This window comes from Pseudopodoces humilis, chromosome 27 (assembly GCF_049639895.1).
Source record: "Pseudopodoces humilis isolate 2021_Gansu_Grassland_sample_001 chromosome 27, ASM4963989v1, whole genome shotgun sequence".
Classification (NCBI taxonomy): domain Eukaryota; kingdom Metazoa; phylum Chordata; class Aves; order Passeriformes; family Paridae; genus Pseudopodoces; species Pseudopodoces humilis.
Window position 1 is genome coordinate 903,135 of NC_142226.1, and position 14,366 is coordinate 917,500.

The 14,366-nt window shown below is 50.1% G+C and overlaps 2 protein-coding genes across 3 annotated transcripts in view; one reads left to right on the top strand and one right to left on the bottom strand.

The window, feature by feature from the left end:
- The first annotated feature begins 136 nt into the window (after positions 1 to 136).
- Positions 137 to 12,067, top strand: ZCCHC17 (zinc finger CCHC-type containing 17). 2 transcript variants are annotated; one of them, XM_014258665.2, is made up of 7 exons: positions 137 to 429; positions 1,367 to 1,424; positions 2,424 to 2,524; positions 2,604 to 2,695; positions 2,990 to 3,090; positions 6,183 to 6,331; positions 11,440 to 12,067. In XM_014258665.2, exons 1-7 carry the CDS (start codon positions 388 to 390, stop codon positions 11,608 to 11,610), a joined length of 714 nt encoding a protein of 237 aa, XP_014114140.2. In that variant the 5' UTR covers positions 137 to 387; the 3' UTR covers positions 11,611 to 12,067. The 2 variants fall into 2 exon arrangements, with proteins under 2 accessions (XP_014114140.2, XP_014114139.2); XM_014258664.2 differs by lacking the exon at positions 11,440 to 12,067 and adding an exon at positions 7,521 to 7,844.
- A 648-nt stretch (positions 12,068 to 12,715) lies between these two features.
- Positions 12,716 to 14,366, bottom strand: part of FABP3 (fatty acid binding protein 3) — a 3,508-nt gene continuing 1,857 nt past the window's right edge. Inside the window, exons 3-4 of the mRNA XM_005529865.3 lie at positions 13,126 to 13,227; positions 12,716 to 12,994 (exon numbers count right to left, since the gene is read on the bottom strand). Of these exons, the coding sequence (XP_005529922.1) occupies positions 12,941 to 12,994; positions 13,126 to 13,227 (156 nt within the window). The 3' untranslated portion in view covers positions 12,716 to 12,940. The remainder of the gene's footprint in view (positions 12,995 to 13,125; positions 13,228 to 14,366) is intronic.

Below are 14,366 nucleotides of genomic sequence, written 5' to 3' on the forward strand. Positions count from 1 at the left end.
CGCTTTCTGGCGCGCCTCGCTCTGATTGGCGGAGAGCGCGCGCTGGTTCGCATGGGTAACAGTGATTGGCTGGAGCTAACGACCCGACAGCATTGCGCGCTGTGATTGGCCGAGAGCGCGGCCCCCTGGTGTCAGGGAGGCATGGCGGCGGCGGGCGGGGGACGCTGAGGCCATGGCGGCGCTCCGGTGTTGCTGCCGCGGGCGCTGAGGAGCCCCCGCCGGGCCGTCCCACCGCAGCGCTCTGGGCCAGTCCTGCAGATTCCGCTCGGCTGCTTCCCCGCGCTCCTGACGCGGCCGAGCCCTGAGGGCTCCGTGCTGCGCGCTGTCTCCCCTCAGGCCGCCCCACAGGAGCTGCGGGACGCGAATCCAGCGGCGCCTCTGGGAGCGATGGAACCGCTGCCCGAGCTCTTCTCCATCTTCCAGGGCGAGGTGCGGGGAGCCCGGGCCGCTCTGCCGGGATTCCTTGTGTTGCTTTGGGGGGGTTTATCCCGGGAGAGGTTTGGGTGTTTGTGGGGTGTTTGGGTGTCGGGTGTTTGGTGTTGGGTGTGTGTTCGACGTTAGTATGTTGGGTGTTTGGTGTTGGCTGTTTGGGTGTTTGGCTGTTTGGGTGTTTGTGTGATGTTTGGCTGTTTGTTTGGTGTTTGGGTGTTTAATTTTTGGCTGTTTGTTTAGTGTTTGGCTGTTTGTGCAGCTCTGCACTGCGCACACCTCTGGCTGTGTTCATGCACAGCCACAGAGCGGGGGCAGCAGGAAAAGGGGGAGTTCGGTCCCTCTGCCCCGCTCAGGTGATTCCCGCCTGCAGAGCTCGGAATTCCAACAGAATTCCAACATCAGCAGCACCTGGAGAGAGCCCAGAGGAGCCCCTGGAGCTGCTCCAGGGCTGGAGCCCCTCTGGAGCCAGGCTGGGAGAGCTGGGGGTGCTCAGCTGGAGAGGAGAAGCTCCAGGGAGAGCTCAGAGCCCCCTCCAGGGCCTGCAGGGGCTCCAGGAGAGCTGGAGAGGGACTGGGGACAAGGCCTGCAGGGACAGGACACAGGGAATGGCTTGAGATTGGAAAAGGGGAGATTTGGGTGGGATCTTGGGCAGGAATTGTTCCCTGGCAGGGTGGGGAGGGGCTGGGCTGGAATTGCCAGAGCAGCTGTGGCTGTCCCTGGATCCCTGGCAGTGCCCAAGGCCAGGCTGGATGGGTTTGGGACAGTGGGAATGTCCCTGCCGTGGCAGAAGGAGCAGAAAAGGAGCTTTGAGATCCCTCCAAACCCAAGCATTCCCTGACCCTCTGCTGATCCCAGCTCAGGTGAGCTGTGCAGGTTCATTGTGCAGCTTCTCCCCTGGGAAAGGCTTCAGCTCTCGTGTGCTTTTTCTCCCCAGGTTGCTGCAGTGACAGATTTTGGGGCATTTATCAAAATCCCAGGCTGCAGGAAGCAAGGTTTGTGTCTCTGCCGTTGTTTCTCGCTGCTGTGTCCGAGGCAAGCAGCCACCTCAGGGTTAAAGGCTTTTAGCAAAAGCTCAGAAAAGGAATTTTTCCTAAATTAGGAAGAAATTTGGAGTTCTTGGGAAGCATTTTGAAGGTGATGGATTTTTGTGTGATTGCCAGAAAAGACTCAGGGAATTTTGGTAACTTCAGGGTGTCTTGGGGGTGGGTTTTTTGTAAATTCTGGATATCTTGGGGTTTTGGTATCCTCAGGATATCTTTGGGCTGGTTTTTTTTGGTAAATTCTGGATATTTTGGGGTTTTGGTATCCTCAGGATATCTTTGGGCTGGTTTTTTTTGGTAAATTCTGGATATTTTGGGGTTTTGCTAACTTCAGAATATTTTAGTGGAGGTTTTTGATTCAGAGAATCATTTGAGGGTAATGGCAGACTGTTTAATCTGCAGTTAGGTGGTTTGCCCAATTTCCTGTTTTAATGGTCAGTGTCAGTGAGTGGGGGGAAAAAAGATTAAAACAAAACTGATATTTTTAATTTTTAAATTTAATTAATTAAATTAATTAATGAATAAATAATTAAATAAATAAAACCCCAAGAGATTTTCTGCACCCACTTTGGAAACCACAAATTTGAGGCTCAGTGCAGAATTGTCTGTACAGAACAGAAAAAAAAGGATGAACTAAAGAAATAAACACTATCAGCTTCAAAATTTTATTTATTAATGGTGTAAAAAACACATTGTTTCCACACCCCAAGGGATTTTCTGCACCCACTTTGGAAACTGGAAATTCGAGGCTCAGTGCAGAATTGTCTGTATAGAACTGAAAAAAAGGGATGAACTAGTGAAATAAACACTATCAGCTTCAAAATTTTATTTATTAATGGTGTAACAACACATTGTTTCCACACCCCATGGGATTTCCTGTGCCAAATTTGGGAGTTTTGCTGTCCTGGGAGGCAAATCTGAGGATTGTTTTTGTGTCTCTCCCAACCCCAGGCCTTGTCCACAGGAGCCACATGTCCTCCTGCCGTGTGGACAAACCCTCCGAGATGGTCGATGTCGGGGACAAAGTCTGGGTGAAGCTCATTGGGAAGGAGGTGACCTCAATTCCAATCAAATATCCCGTGTGTTAATTAGCACCGGGGTCGTTAGTCCCGCTAATTCCGTGTTTTGCAGGTGAAGGATGAGAAACTGAAGCTCTCCCTCTCCATGAAGGTTGTTCACCAAGGCACGGGGAAGGACCTGGATCCCAACAACGTTTCCCTTGAGTGGGTAAATCTGAGCAGAGCAGGGGTGGGTGGGATTTTGGGATTTTGGGCAGGAATTGTTCCCTGGGAGGGGGGGGAAGGGGCTGGAATTGCCCCTGGACCCCTGGCAGTGCCCAAGGCCAGCTCTGCTCTTTGTTTTTAGAAAGTTTTACATGGAGAGCAACCTTTAAAAGCCTCGTGGTCAGGTGTGTTCGTAGGAAAATGAGGGATTAAAGGTGTGAATGAGAAAATGAGGGATTAAAGGTGTGAATGAGAAAATGAGGGAATAAAGATGAGCTGGTGTTGTCCTCCCAGGCAGGATGAGAGGAAGAGACGCACCTTCAGGGATTACACCAGCCAGAAGATCACCCTGGAGGCCGTCCTGAACACGGTGTGCAAGAAATGTGGCTGCAAAGGTGGGTGTGGGGCTGTGTCCCTGCCAGGCAGGGACCCTGGTGGGGCTGAAGCAGTGTCTGCCTCATGGCTGGAATCCCAGAACGGTTTGGGTTGGAAAGGAGTGTAAATCCCAGCTGATTCCAACCCCCAGGGACAAATTCCACCATCCAGCCTGGCCTTGGGCACTGCCAGGGGTGGAGGAATCCAGAGATGGAGAATTTCTCTCCTTGTCCTGTTCTCCAAAAATGCATTAATCCTATTTGTCACTGACAGAAAAGCTTCCCAAATATCCCTGGGTGAGCCAGGATTTATAAAAAATCAGGTAGGAAGCAGTAGAATGTTTAGTCTGCCACTGAAATAAAAAATATAGATTTTAGAGTGTTTAATACATGGAGTAAAGATTGAGGGAAAAGAAGTGTGGTTTTTAGCTCTCCTTCCTTCTCCTCCATGATCCTGCAAATTTTAGGAACACAAAGAGTGATTGGTTGAAAGTCACAATTTTAGTTATTTAAGCAGATAGAGAAAACTTATTTGTTAATGTATAAAAACAATACAGGTGTCTATAGTTAATAGGGTAAAAATAGATGTATTTTTATAATATATAATGTAATATATAATATATATAATATGTAATGTATAATATATAATGTATAATATATAATGTTTAATATATATGTAATAATATATAATATATAATATATAATAATATATAATATATAATAATATATAATATATAATACATAATTTATAACATGTAACATATAATATATAACATAATATATAATGAGTAATATATAATATATAATATATTATAATGTAATATTTATTATAATATATATTATATTATAATATAATGAAATATATAATATAAAATAATATATAATGTGATATATAATATATAATATATAACATGTAACATAATATATAACATAATATATAATTAATAATATATAATATATTATAATGTAATATTTATTATAATACATATTATAATATAATATAATATAATATAATGTAATATAATATAATATAATATAATATAATATAATATAATATAATGACCATTTGGTGCCATCAGAGCCCAAAGTTTGCCAGGTTTTATTGATTTAAACTTGTGTAAAAAGTCTGGAAAGCCCTCCAAGCTTTGTGATAACATCTTAATTAACCCGAGGAACGAGATCTTAACGAGCTTTGGAGTTTTCATCAGAGCCAGAGAACTGCGACTCCCCGTGAGGAACTGTCCCAAAGGAGCTCAGAGAAGCTGAGAGATCCAGGAGAGGGAAGAAGAGCAGCAGAATCAGTGAGAGAAAAACAGATTAAAAGAGTTCCAGGGTCAGCCAGAGCTGAGTGTCCATCAGCTCCAGCTCAGCTGGACAAATAAAGTTCAAATAAATTTAATTAATTTGCAGCTCAAATAAAGTTGGTGATGTGCTGAAATGATGTTCTGCCAGGTTCAGCAATGGGAAAACGATTCTGTGGTGCCTTTCAGTAGATTTATTTATACCTGGAGAGGCTCCCTGCAGCAGAGGCTGGGCAGAGTTAAAGGAGTCAAGTGGGGATTTATTAAATTAAATTTTATTAAAAAGCCCTTCAGAGTTATGCACCAATGCAGTATCTGGAAATACCAGAAAAAATAAATAAATCAGATTCCGGAAAATACAGAAGTTAAAACCTCAGGCATCAGCTGAGGCACAAAGTAGGTTTTTTTTTGTGCAGGAGTTTTTGCTGTGCCCTACTTGTGTTATTTGGAGGAAATGTTTAATGGGGCTCGTGCTGTTCTGGAGGAGGTTAATGATGAGTGTGGGCTCTCCCGTGGCACAGAAGTGTCCTTAAAATACCATTTTAAAGAATTATTACTATTTAAAGAACTATTATATATAAAACACTATTTTAAAGAACCCCCAAACCAGGGTTTTGCCTATTTTCTATTTTCTGCTTTTTAACAATGGTGTCTCCTCCTAACAGCAGGTGCCAGCTCTCCAGATTTCCACTGCAGCTCTGAGTAGGTCAGCTTTGATGTCTCCAGAGTAGAAAGGGTAGAACCAGCAGAGCTCAATTTCCCTCTCCTTGTGGCTTCACTCATTTTCCAGGTGCCAGTCACACCCATTTACCTTTCCCCCACTCTTTTCTGGGCTGATCCAGCTCCTGCAGAGACAGATTTTTGGTTGTTGGCACGAGGATGTTTTATTTCTTGCCTGACTGATCCCTCCAGAATGACCTGGGTTGTGTTCCCTGTCCTGTTTCATCAGGGCACGTTCAAATTTCAGGATAAAAAAATGTCCAGTGTGGATTGTCTTCCTTGTGGCTGATAATCAAAAGAGCCTCAGCAGCACTTCAGGTGTGCCAGATGCATTTATTAAAAAAAAATAAAAATACTAAAAATAATTTATTTTTTAAAAAAATTAATAAGAATTTATTAAAAAGAATTTATTAAAAAGAACTTATTAAAATTAATAAATATTTATTAAAAGAATTTATTAAAAGAATTTATTAAAAAGAAGAATTTATTAAAAAGAATTTATTAAAAGAGTATTAAAGAGTTTATTAAAAATAATTTATTAAAAATTATTAAAAAGAATTTATTAAAGAAAAAATTTATTAAAAAATTTATTAAAAAAGAATTTATTAAAAAAATAATTAAAGAAAAAATTTATTAAAAATAATTTATTAAAAAAATAATTTATTAAAAAATTATTTAAAAAAGAATTTATTCAAAAGAATTTATTAAAAAAAAGAATTTATTAAAAAATTATTTTAAAAAAATTTATTAAAAGAAATAATTTATTAAAGAATTTATTAAAGAATTTATTAAAAAAAGAATTTATTAGAGAATTTATTAAAAAAGAATTTATTAAAAAGAAGAATTTATTAAAAATAATTTATTAAAAAAAAGAACTTATTAAAAAGAATTTATTTAAAAAAAGAATTTATTTAAAAAAAGAATTTATTAAAAAGAATTTATTTAAAAAAAGAATTTATTTAAAAAAAGAATTTATTCAAAAAAAGAATTTATTTAAAAGAATTTATTTAAAAAAAGAATTTATTTAAAAGAATTTATTAAGAAAAAGAAGGAAAAGAGGCTGGGTTGTTCCTTCCAACACCTTTTCTCCAGGTCACTTTGCCAAGGAGTGTTTTGTGCAGCCTGGAGGAACCAAGTACAGCCTCATTCCAGAGGAGGAGGAGGAGGAGGAGGGGGCAGCAGCAGCACGTGGAGGAGATGAGATCAGCCAGGCTGAGGAGCCTTCAAAAAAGAGGAGAAAGGTACGAGGTGGCCTGGAAAAGGAAATGGGGGCTGGGAGTTTGCTCTGTAGTTACTACTGAGTTACTCCAGCGAGGGGGCCGTGAGGAGCCAGCTGTGGGCTGAGAAGGGGCTCAGGTTTGGGCAGGTTCTGGAGCAGAACAGGAACCTCCTCTGCAGATCTCTCACCAATTCCTGGCTTTTCCCCTTCCATTGCCAAGCTGGTTTCGTGCTGCAGCACACAGCCCTCCAGAGATACTCTTAGAGCGAGAAAAAGGTGGTAATTGCTTTTCCTGCTCTTTGGGAGGCTCTGTGGGCAGTGCTTCAGTGGCCTGAACCCCTGGGATTGTTGCCAGTGATCTGTTTCCCTTTCTCCTGCCCTCGCACCTTTCCTTGATCTGGACTCGGTGCCCTGCTGGCTGCAGGGGTGTCCTGACCCTGCCAGAGCTGTGGGAATTGGGTTTATCTGCACCCTCTGGGGGAAAATCCCTGGCTGTGTTTGCACAGGGAGCATTCCCAGGCTCCAGAGCAGTCGCTGTCCCTGTGAAATGGCACCAGATCAGAGACATTTTCCAGGCAGAGTTTGACCTCTGCCTCCGAGCAGGATGGGATAAAATAAAACACAGGTGAAGCTTGAACCCAAGCCAGGAGCTTTTGGTGGTCAGGTTTATTCAGGGATGAGTGTTCACAGAATCCCAGAGGGTTTGGGGTGGAAGGGACCTTAAATCCCATCCCACCCCTGCCATCAGCAGGGACACCTCCCACTGTCCCACACTGCTCCAGCCTGGCTTGGGACTCATCCAGGGACAGCCACAATCCAGCTCAGACTTCCATAAATAAACTCTTCCATCAGCCCCTTCATAGTCCCACTTCTAATTACACTTCCAAAGCCCTTTCTCTGTATTTTCCCCTCTTTCCAGCTCTGTGGCCACTCTATATCCCTGGAGATTGGCAACAGGCAGAAAAGGCTCCAGTTATTGAAATGTTTTGGGGAAAAATGACACAAAGAAGTGCAGAAATAGCACAAACAGCTTGTCCTACCCCTGCCCATCCACCAGGATGGAGATTCCCAGTGGAGTCTTGCCCTGCAAGATTTCCTACAGGAAATGTCGGTCACTGTCCTGAATTTCTTCCTGATTTTTTTGGGGGTTGGTGGATTAATAACTTTCCTTGAAATCTCACTCGTTCCTTTGATCTCCCTCCCTTCTCAAGGGTGACATCAAAAGTTTTCGGATGCTTTCCAGAGCTGGAATAATAAAACTTGGAGCTTTTTTGGAAGCAGGATGTGGGATCCTGGAGATGAATGGTTCCCTTGTAGCGCCTGCTGTGATCTTGTCTGGGAGCCACCACGTGCTTCCCTGCTTGCCTGGAGCTCTGGGGATATTACCATGGATAACTCCATGGATTCAGGGACAATCTCCTTGCTGTCCTGTGCCATGTGTGTGACACCAGTATGGGGCTGGGCTATTTCAGAGAGCCAGCTCCCAAGGGATTCCACCTCCACTGAGCAGTAAAATTAACATCTGTGCTTGTTCAGGGTCAGCGTTTTGTGCTTTCCTGGATCCCACGTTTCCTCACAGTTTCTGGCGTTTTTCTCCTCTTCCCAGAGATTTCCTCTCTCGTGACACTCCAGGATCTTCACTCCCCTTTTCCCCACCGTGCCAGGTTCCCCGTGCCTGTTTTCCCTCCTGCCTGAGCCTCTCAGCATTTCCAGGCTGGAGCTGGAGCCAGGTCTGTGGTGTGACAGTGACATCTTCGGGTGGCAGCACTGAGCCCTGGCCCTGCAATCCCTGAGATAACGGGAGATGGGAGAAGGGGAGAGGCTGGAGCGTCCAGGGGAGGGAATGGGGCTGGGGAATTCCTAAGGGAGCTGGGAAGGGGCTGGAGAATTCCTGAGGGAGCTGGGAAGGGGCTGGAGAATCCCTGAGGGAGCTGGGAAGGGGCTGGAGAATTCCTGAGGGAGCTGGGAAGGGGCTGGAGAATCCCTGAGGGAGCTGGGAAGGGGCTGGAGAATTCCTGAGGGAGCTGGGAAGGGGCTGGAGAATTGCTGAGGGAGCTGGGAAGGGGCTGGAGAATTCCTGAGGGAGCTGGGAAGGGGCTCAGGGGGGCCTGAGAGGAGGCTGCTCCCAGGGAGTGAGGGATGCCATGAAACAGCCTCAGGTTGTGCTGAGGGAGGTTTAGGTTGGATACTTGGGAAAAATCCTTCACAGAAAGGGTTGATAAAACTGTGCTGGCAGTGGTGGAGTCCCTGTCCCTGGTGAACCACGTGGATGTGGCACCTGGGGCCGTGCTTGGAGCGGCTGATCTCGGAGGGCTTTTCCAACCTGAACAATTCCAGGATTCCATGAGGCTGTGTGGGACAGCTGGGCTGCCCCAGGCTCGCTGTCCCTTTTCCTCCTGGGGTCACGGGGTGAAGGAGCTCCTGCTGCTCTGGGGGAGGTTGATGTCCCTGCAGGGACTGTGTGGGAGGCAGGAGGCTGGGAATGGCTGAGCCCTTCTCATCCTCCTGCTGCCTTTGTCTGCCAAGAAAAAACCTGAAGTGCTGACCGAGGGATTGAAATCCTCCAAGTTCATCCCATCTTCTGCTCACACAACCTCAAATTTGGGGGTTTACATCCATTTCCAAGTTCCTTACGAGTTTTATTCCACATGGAACAGCTCATCCCTGAGGTGGTTTTGGATGGCCTTTGGGATTGGGGCTTTTTTGTGACTTTGCTGCTCTTTTCCTCCCCTTGTGGAAGATTTCCAGATTTTCCTGCAGTGTGAAAACCACACCTAAATGTGTTTGTTCTGTGACCTGTGGCTCATCCAGCCTCGGTCCATCCTCAGTTTTACTGGTTTTACTGGTTCTTCCATGGCATTAAGAGGGCAGAGCCCTTCACACACTTATTTTAATCCAAATTTTCCTGAGCTTGACTGCCTATTTACTGGCTCTAGGCTGGGTTCTTCTCCTCAGCTTCATTCTGACTGCTCCTCCAACAGAGGATGCAAAAACACCTTCAGATTGATGTAATGAATCTTGTTTGGAATGAAATTGGGTGGTGGAATGAGGATAAAGAATAAAACCCAGAAGGATTAATAATAAAATCTAGAAGGACTCCTGGCACAGCCCTGGGGAGGCAGGCAGACATTAGAAATCCATCTGAGTTTTCCACAAGGACAAGACACAAAGTCTTGGAATGGGATCATAACTCCTCAGAAGGGTCTGGTGAAAAATATTTCAGCTTCTTGGAGTGCTCTGGGCACTCCCCTCTTATCTCAACCCCAAATACCTTTGGGAGGAAGGAGCTGTTGTAGCAGCCTGGAGCAGTTTCCTCACAAAGGGCAGGAGGGAGCCTGGAGTGCTGAGGGGCCCCTCTTGGAGTTTTGGAGCAGTGGGGAAGGAATTCCGTGAAAACCAACACTCAGGCTCCAGCCCAGCCTGCTGGCAGCTCCAACAGGGCTTGGAGGGAGTTTTTGGAACACTTTTGTTGGGTTCTGGTGTGGTAATCGCAGAGGTGGGGCAGGATGTGCAGGGAACCGTGAAGTGCAGCTCTGTGCTTTGAGCCCTCTGCGCTGAGAGCTGTTGGGGCCAAATCCTCTCCAAACCCTCCCCCAAAATGCAGTGTTTGGAGTGCTGGGTGTGCCCAGAGCCGAGCTGAGCCCCATCCAGCATGGCTCAGAGCTGCTCCTGCAGGCACAGACCTGGGCACTCCCTCAGCTCCCTGAGACCTGCTGATCTCCAGGGCTGGGATCTGGGGAAAGCTGTGGTCTGGAGCAGGAGATTTTGTAGCAGCGCTGGCTCCTGCTACCGAAAATCACCAAATCCTGGGATGGGCTGGGTTGGAAGGACCTTAAATCCCATCCAGTGCCAGGGACGCCTTCCAGGGATGGAGCAGCCACATTTTTTCTGGGAATGCTCAGCTCTCCTTGTTTCCTGCTGCACTTCCAGCCCAGGCTGTGCTGATTTGCTGTGCCCTGGAAGGGTCAGAGAATTATGGAATATCCAGGCCTGGAAAAGACACACACAGGGATCGCTTAGTTCAGCTCCTGGCCCTGCACAGGACACCCCAAGAGCCCCATTGTGTGCCACAAAAGGAATTTGTCTCTCTTGGAGTGATCTTTGCTGTTGGAAGCCCCCAGAAGGGGAGAGTGAGGCTTTGTTGATTTTTTCCAGCCAGCACAATGCCCACGTGTGCTTTTATGTCCCTGTTCCATCCCCAGGAGCGTGTGTGACATCCTGTCCTGCCTTCAGCCCTCACATCCTGAGAAAGTTTCCCAAGCTCTGGGATGAAACTCTTGGTGGTTCTCAAACTTTCTCACCATGTGCACGGGCTGGAAAAGCTTGAGAACATTCTCCTTGCTGCATCCCCTTTTCTGGAGGATTTAACTCCTTCCCATCCTCTTAGGACTGGAAGGATTTGTTTCTGCCTTTCCTCTGTGGGTCAGGGATTTTGTGGTGAGTCTGTTGTAACCCACAGGAAAACAGACTCGGTTTTGGGTGACATAATTTGCTGTTGAGGAACTAAAAAGTGCCAAGAGCCTGGTGGGTGTGGAGCAGCTCCATCCTCTGCTCCCTTCCCTGCAATCCCAGAGGGTCCTGCCTGATGCTCTGAGTGTTCTCTTTGCTCTTCCAGCTCCCTAAAAATGTCCTGTTTGATTAAAAACGAGCTGCCAGCTCCTTTCCTTTTAGCCCAGCTGACACCTGGGCCTGGTGCTTGGACATCCCATCCAGTCTGGGCACAAGTGAGATCTTCAGGGAGGTTGTGCCACATCTGCAGGAGGGCACTGAGCTCCGCTGGGCTCTCCTGCCCGGAGCAGGAGTGTTTGGATGCTCCAGTCCTGGCAGGCTGGGGCTGCAGGGACGCTGCTCATGGCAGCTTTAGAAACCCATTTGTTAGGCAAAAAAATGCCTCATCCTCCCAACTTAACAAAGAGCAATGAAATAGTGGAGGGCACGAGCTCTCCTTTGAGTTATCCAGTGTTTTCCATCCTCGGATTTCCGTGCTGCTGCCCCTGTGCTGTGGTTTCTGCCGAGCTCGGGGCCCTGCAGCTGAGGGCTGGCGGTGCTGGGGAGCTCCTGGGGCACGGTGCCCGTGCTGCCCTGGCGAGCAGCAGGGAGAGCATTCCCACATTCCCAGGCTTTTCCTAGGAGAAGAGGAAGAAGAAGAAGCACAAGGCCAAGCAATCCTCGGAGTCGGACTCGGACAGCTCGGCCTCTGACAGCGCCGGAGCCGAGCCCTCCAGCAAGAGGCCCAAGTGCTCCGGGAAAGCCAGCAAGGCTGCCAAGAAGAAGAAGAAGAAGAAGAAGCACAAGAAGTAGCCCTGGGATGAGCTGGGCAGGCTGGGCTGCTGCCACGGCCGTTCCCTGGCACAGCCAGCAGGGATCAGCACTGCAGGGATGGAGTTTCCTTCTGGAGCAGCTCAGGTGTGTGTGTGTGTTACGGGTGTTGACCTTGCTGCCAGCACAGCTCCATGACAGCCTGCAGGGCCCTGCTGTGCCATGCCTCGTGTCCTGCTGGAGCTGCTGCCAGCTCGGTGCCAGCCCTGCAGAGGTTGGGGTGGCACAGCCGGGCCCCCACAGCGCTGGGGACGGGGTTTGGTGGGACCCTGGCACAGAGCTGGGGGTTCCAAACCTGCCCCGGCTCCCTCGGTCTCTGCCAGCCCTGGGAGCGGAGGAGCAAGGAGCAAATGGGGGAGTGGAGATACTGGGAGTAAACATGAACTGTGGAGTGTTTGCTGCCTGGAAAGGGATGGAAAATAAATGTCTGCCCTCTGCAGCTGTACTTTGTACCAGGCTCCTTTCTTCTGGATCCTCTACACTTCATCTTGGGCTGCGGGGGGGAGATGGGAAGGGGTTTTTTTGGGAAGTTCTGGCTCCTTCCCGAGGTTCCCTGTGGGTGGGAAGGGGGTGTGTGCTGAGGTAGCCCGTAGGAGAAGCCTTCTGGAAGGAGCACAGATCCTGTAAGTGGAGCTGAAGGTCAGGGGAAGGGATGGCAGGGGGAGCGTGCCAGGAGCAGCCGGGCGCTGCCGGGCCAGATGTGAGCGGGGCAGGAGCCTGTGCTGTGGGCTCTGCAGGGAATGGGATTGGAGCTGCTGGCTTTGCGGGATTTGGGACCGCGGATGGAGCCACCCTTTATCCCTTTCCCTTCCCTCTGCCCCCCGGGCCAGCTCCCCACGGCTGCGGCTCCCGTTGGGGCCGTTTCCCCTCCCAGATCCGGACAGCGGAGCTCGGGGCCCCGGTTCCAGGTGGGCTCTGCCTGAGGCATTCCCGGATCCTGAACATTGCCAGCCAGAGCTGATCCCGCAGCTTGGAGAGGACACCGAGACGGGCCACTGGGATCACCGCCCATTAACCCCTTCCCTGCCATCCCTGTGGGTGCCCACCTGCCAGAAACACCTTTTCCCCAGTAAGCCGAGCCCAGAGCTGTAACAACACCTTTATTGTTTTTTTCCATGTGACTTTTCCCACAATCAGTTAAAAAAGAACCCACCAACAAAGCACGAAACCACCACCCGAGCCCCTGGAGCCAGGCAGGGCTGGGGCAGGGGCGGCCCCGGCGGGGCAGCGGCTCCGAGCCCACGGGGCCAGGCACGGGGCCAGGCGGGGACGATGTGACACCGGGTGACAGCCAGGGGACCTGGGACAGCGCCTATGTCGCCTTCTCGTAGGTGCGGGTGGAGACCACGTTGCCCATGGTGAGAGTCTGGGGGCAGAGGGGTGCCGGGGGTTAGTGCTGCCTCGCCAAGAGCCGAGCTCTTCCCCCTTGGAGCAATTTCCGAGGTGCGAATCTCAGAATAAAACCATTTCCTTACCAGAATAAAACCATTTCCTTACCAGAATTAATTTCCCGTCCTTCAGCTCCCGGACCAGCGATGTCTCCTTCCCCTCCCACTTCTGCACGTGGACGAGCTTCCCTCCATCCAGCGTGACCACGGACTGCGGGGAGCGATTGAGAGCCGCGGTTACCTTCCTCCCCGGGGTTCTGGGGGCAGTTCATCCCTCGGAGGGGAGGCTGGAGCCCCGCAGGGCTCGGGATCAGCCCGGGGGTGCCGCTGTGGGGATGGAACTGGCACCTTCCCCGAGCCTCGGTCAGCCGCGCTCAGCCCAGCCCGGATCCTGCTCTGGGTCACGGCCTCGGCTGTGTCCCCAGAGTGTCCCCAGAGTGTCCCCAGAGTGCCACCGGCACAGTCACCCTGCCCTCCGTGCCCCGGGGCCGGCACAGGCAGCGCTGCCCGGGGCCGTGTCCTGCTCCGGGGCCGGCGCAGCTCCCGGCTCCGGCGGGGACCGGAGAGGTGAGGCCGCGATCGGGGCTGGGATCCGGAGCTTCCCTGCCCTGCAGGGCCCGGCGAGGCTTTTGGAGCGGCTGATGCGGCAAACACGGCTCTGTGCTCGCTGTTTGCACAGCGCCGCTGCTGACTCAGCCCCGAGAGCCCGGCCCGTGCCAAGGTTGCTGCGACTGGCACGGCCCCAATCCTGCCCTGTGCCCCCCGCCCAGCCCCTCCAGAGCCGGCCCTTGGTGCCCCCATGGCTCGGGTCTGCCCAGAGCTCAGCTGTGCCCCAGCCCCAGGACCCTACAAGGCTCTGGCTGCTCCCCCAGATCCCAATTCTCCCCACAGCCGGGTCCCCTCACTGCTCAGCTCTCCTAAACTCTGGGTACCAGCAGGGTTTGGGTGCCCCACAGCCCTGGAAGCCACACCAGAGGGCAGGGATGGAATATTGGGGAGAAATCCCTCCCTGGCAGGGTGGGCAGGCCCTGGCACAGATTCCCAGAGCAGCTGTGGCTGTCCCTGGATCCCTGGCAGTGCCCAAGGCCAGGCTGGACATTGGGGCTTGGAGCAGCCTGGGACAGTGGGGGTGACCCTGGGGACAGTGGGGGTGACCCTGGGACAGTGGGGGTGACCCTGGGGACAGTGGGGGTGACCCTGGGACAGTGGGGGTGACCCTGGGACGGTGGGAGGTGACCCTGGGACAGTGGGAGGTGACCCTGGGACAGTGGGGGTGTCCCTGCCATGGCTGGGGTGGCCCTGGATGGGATTTAAGGTTCCTCCCAACCCATTCCACGCTATCCTGGGTGC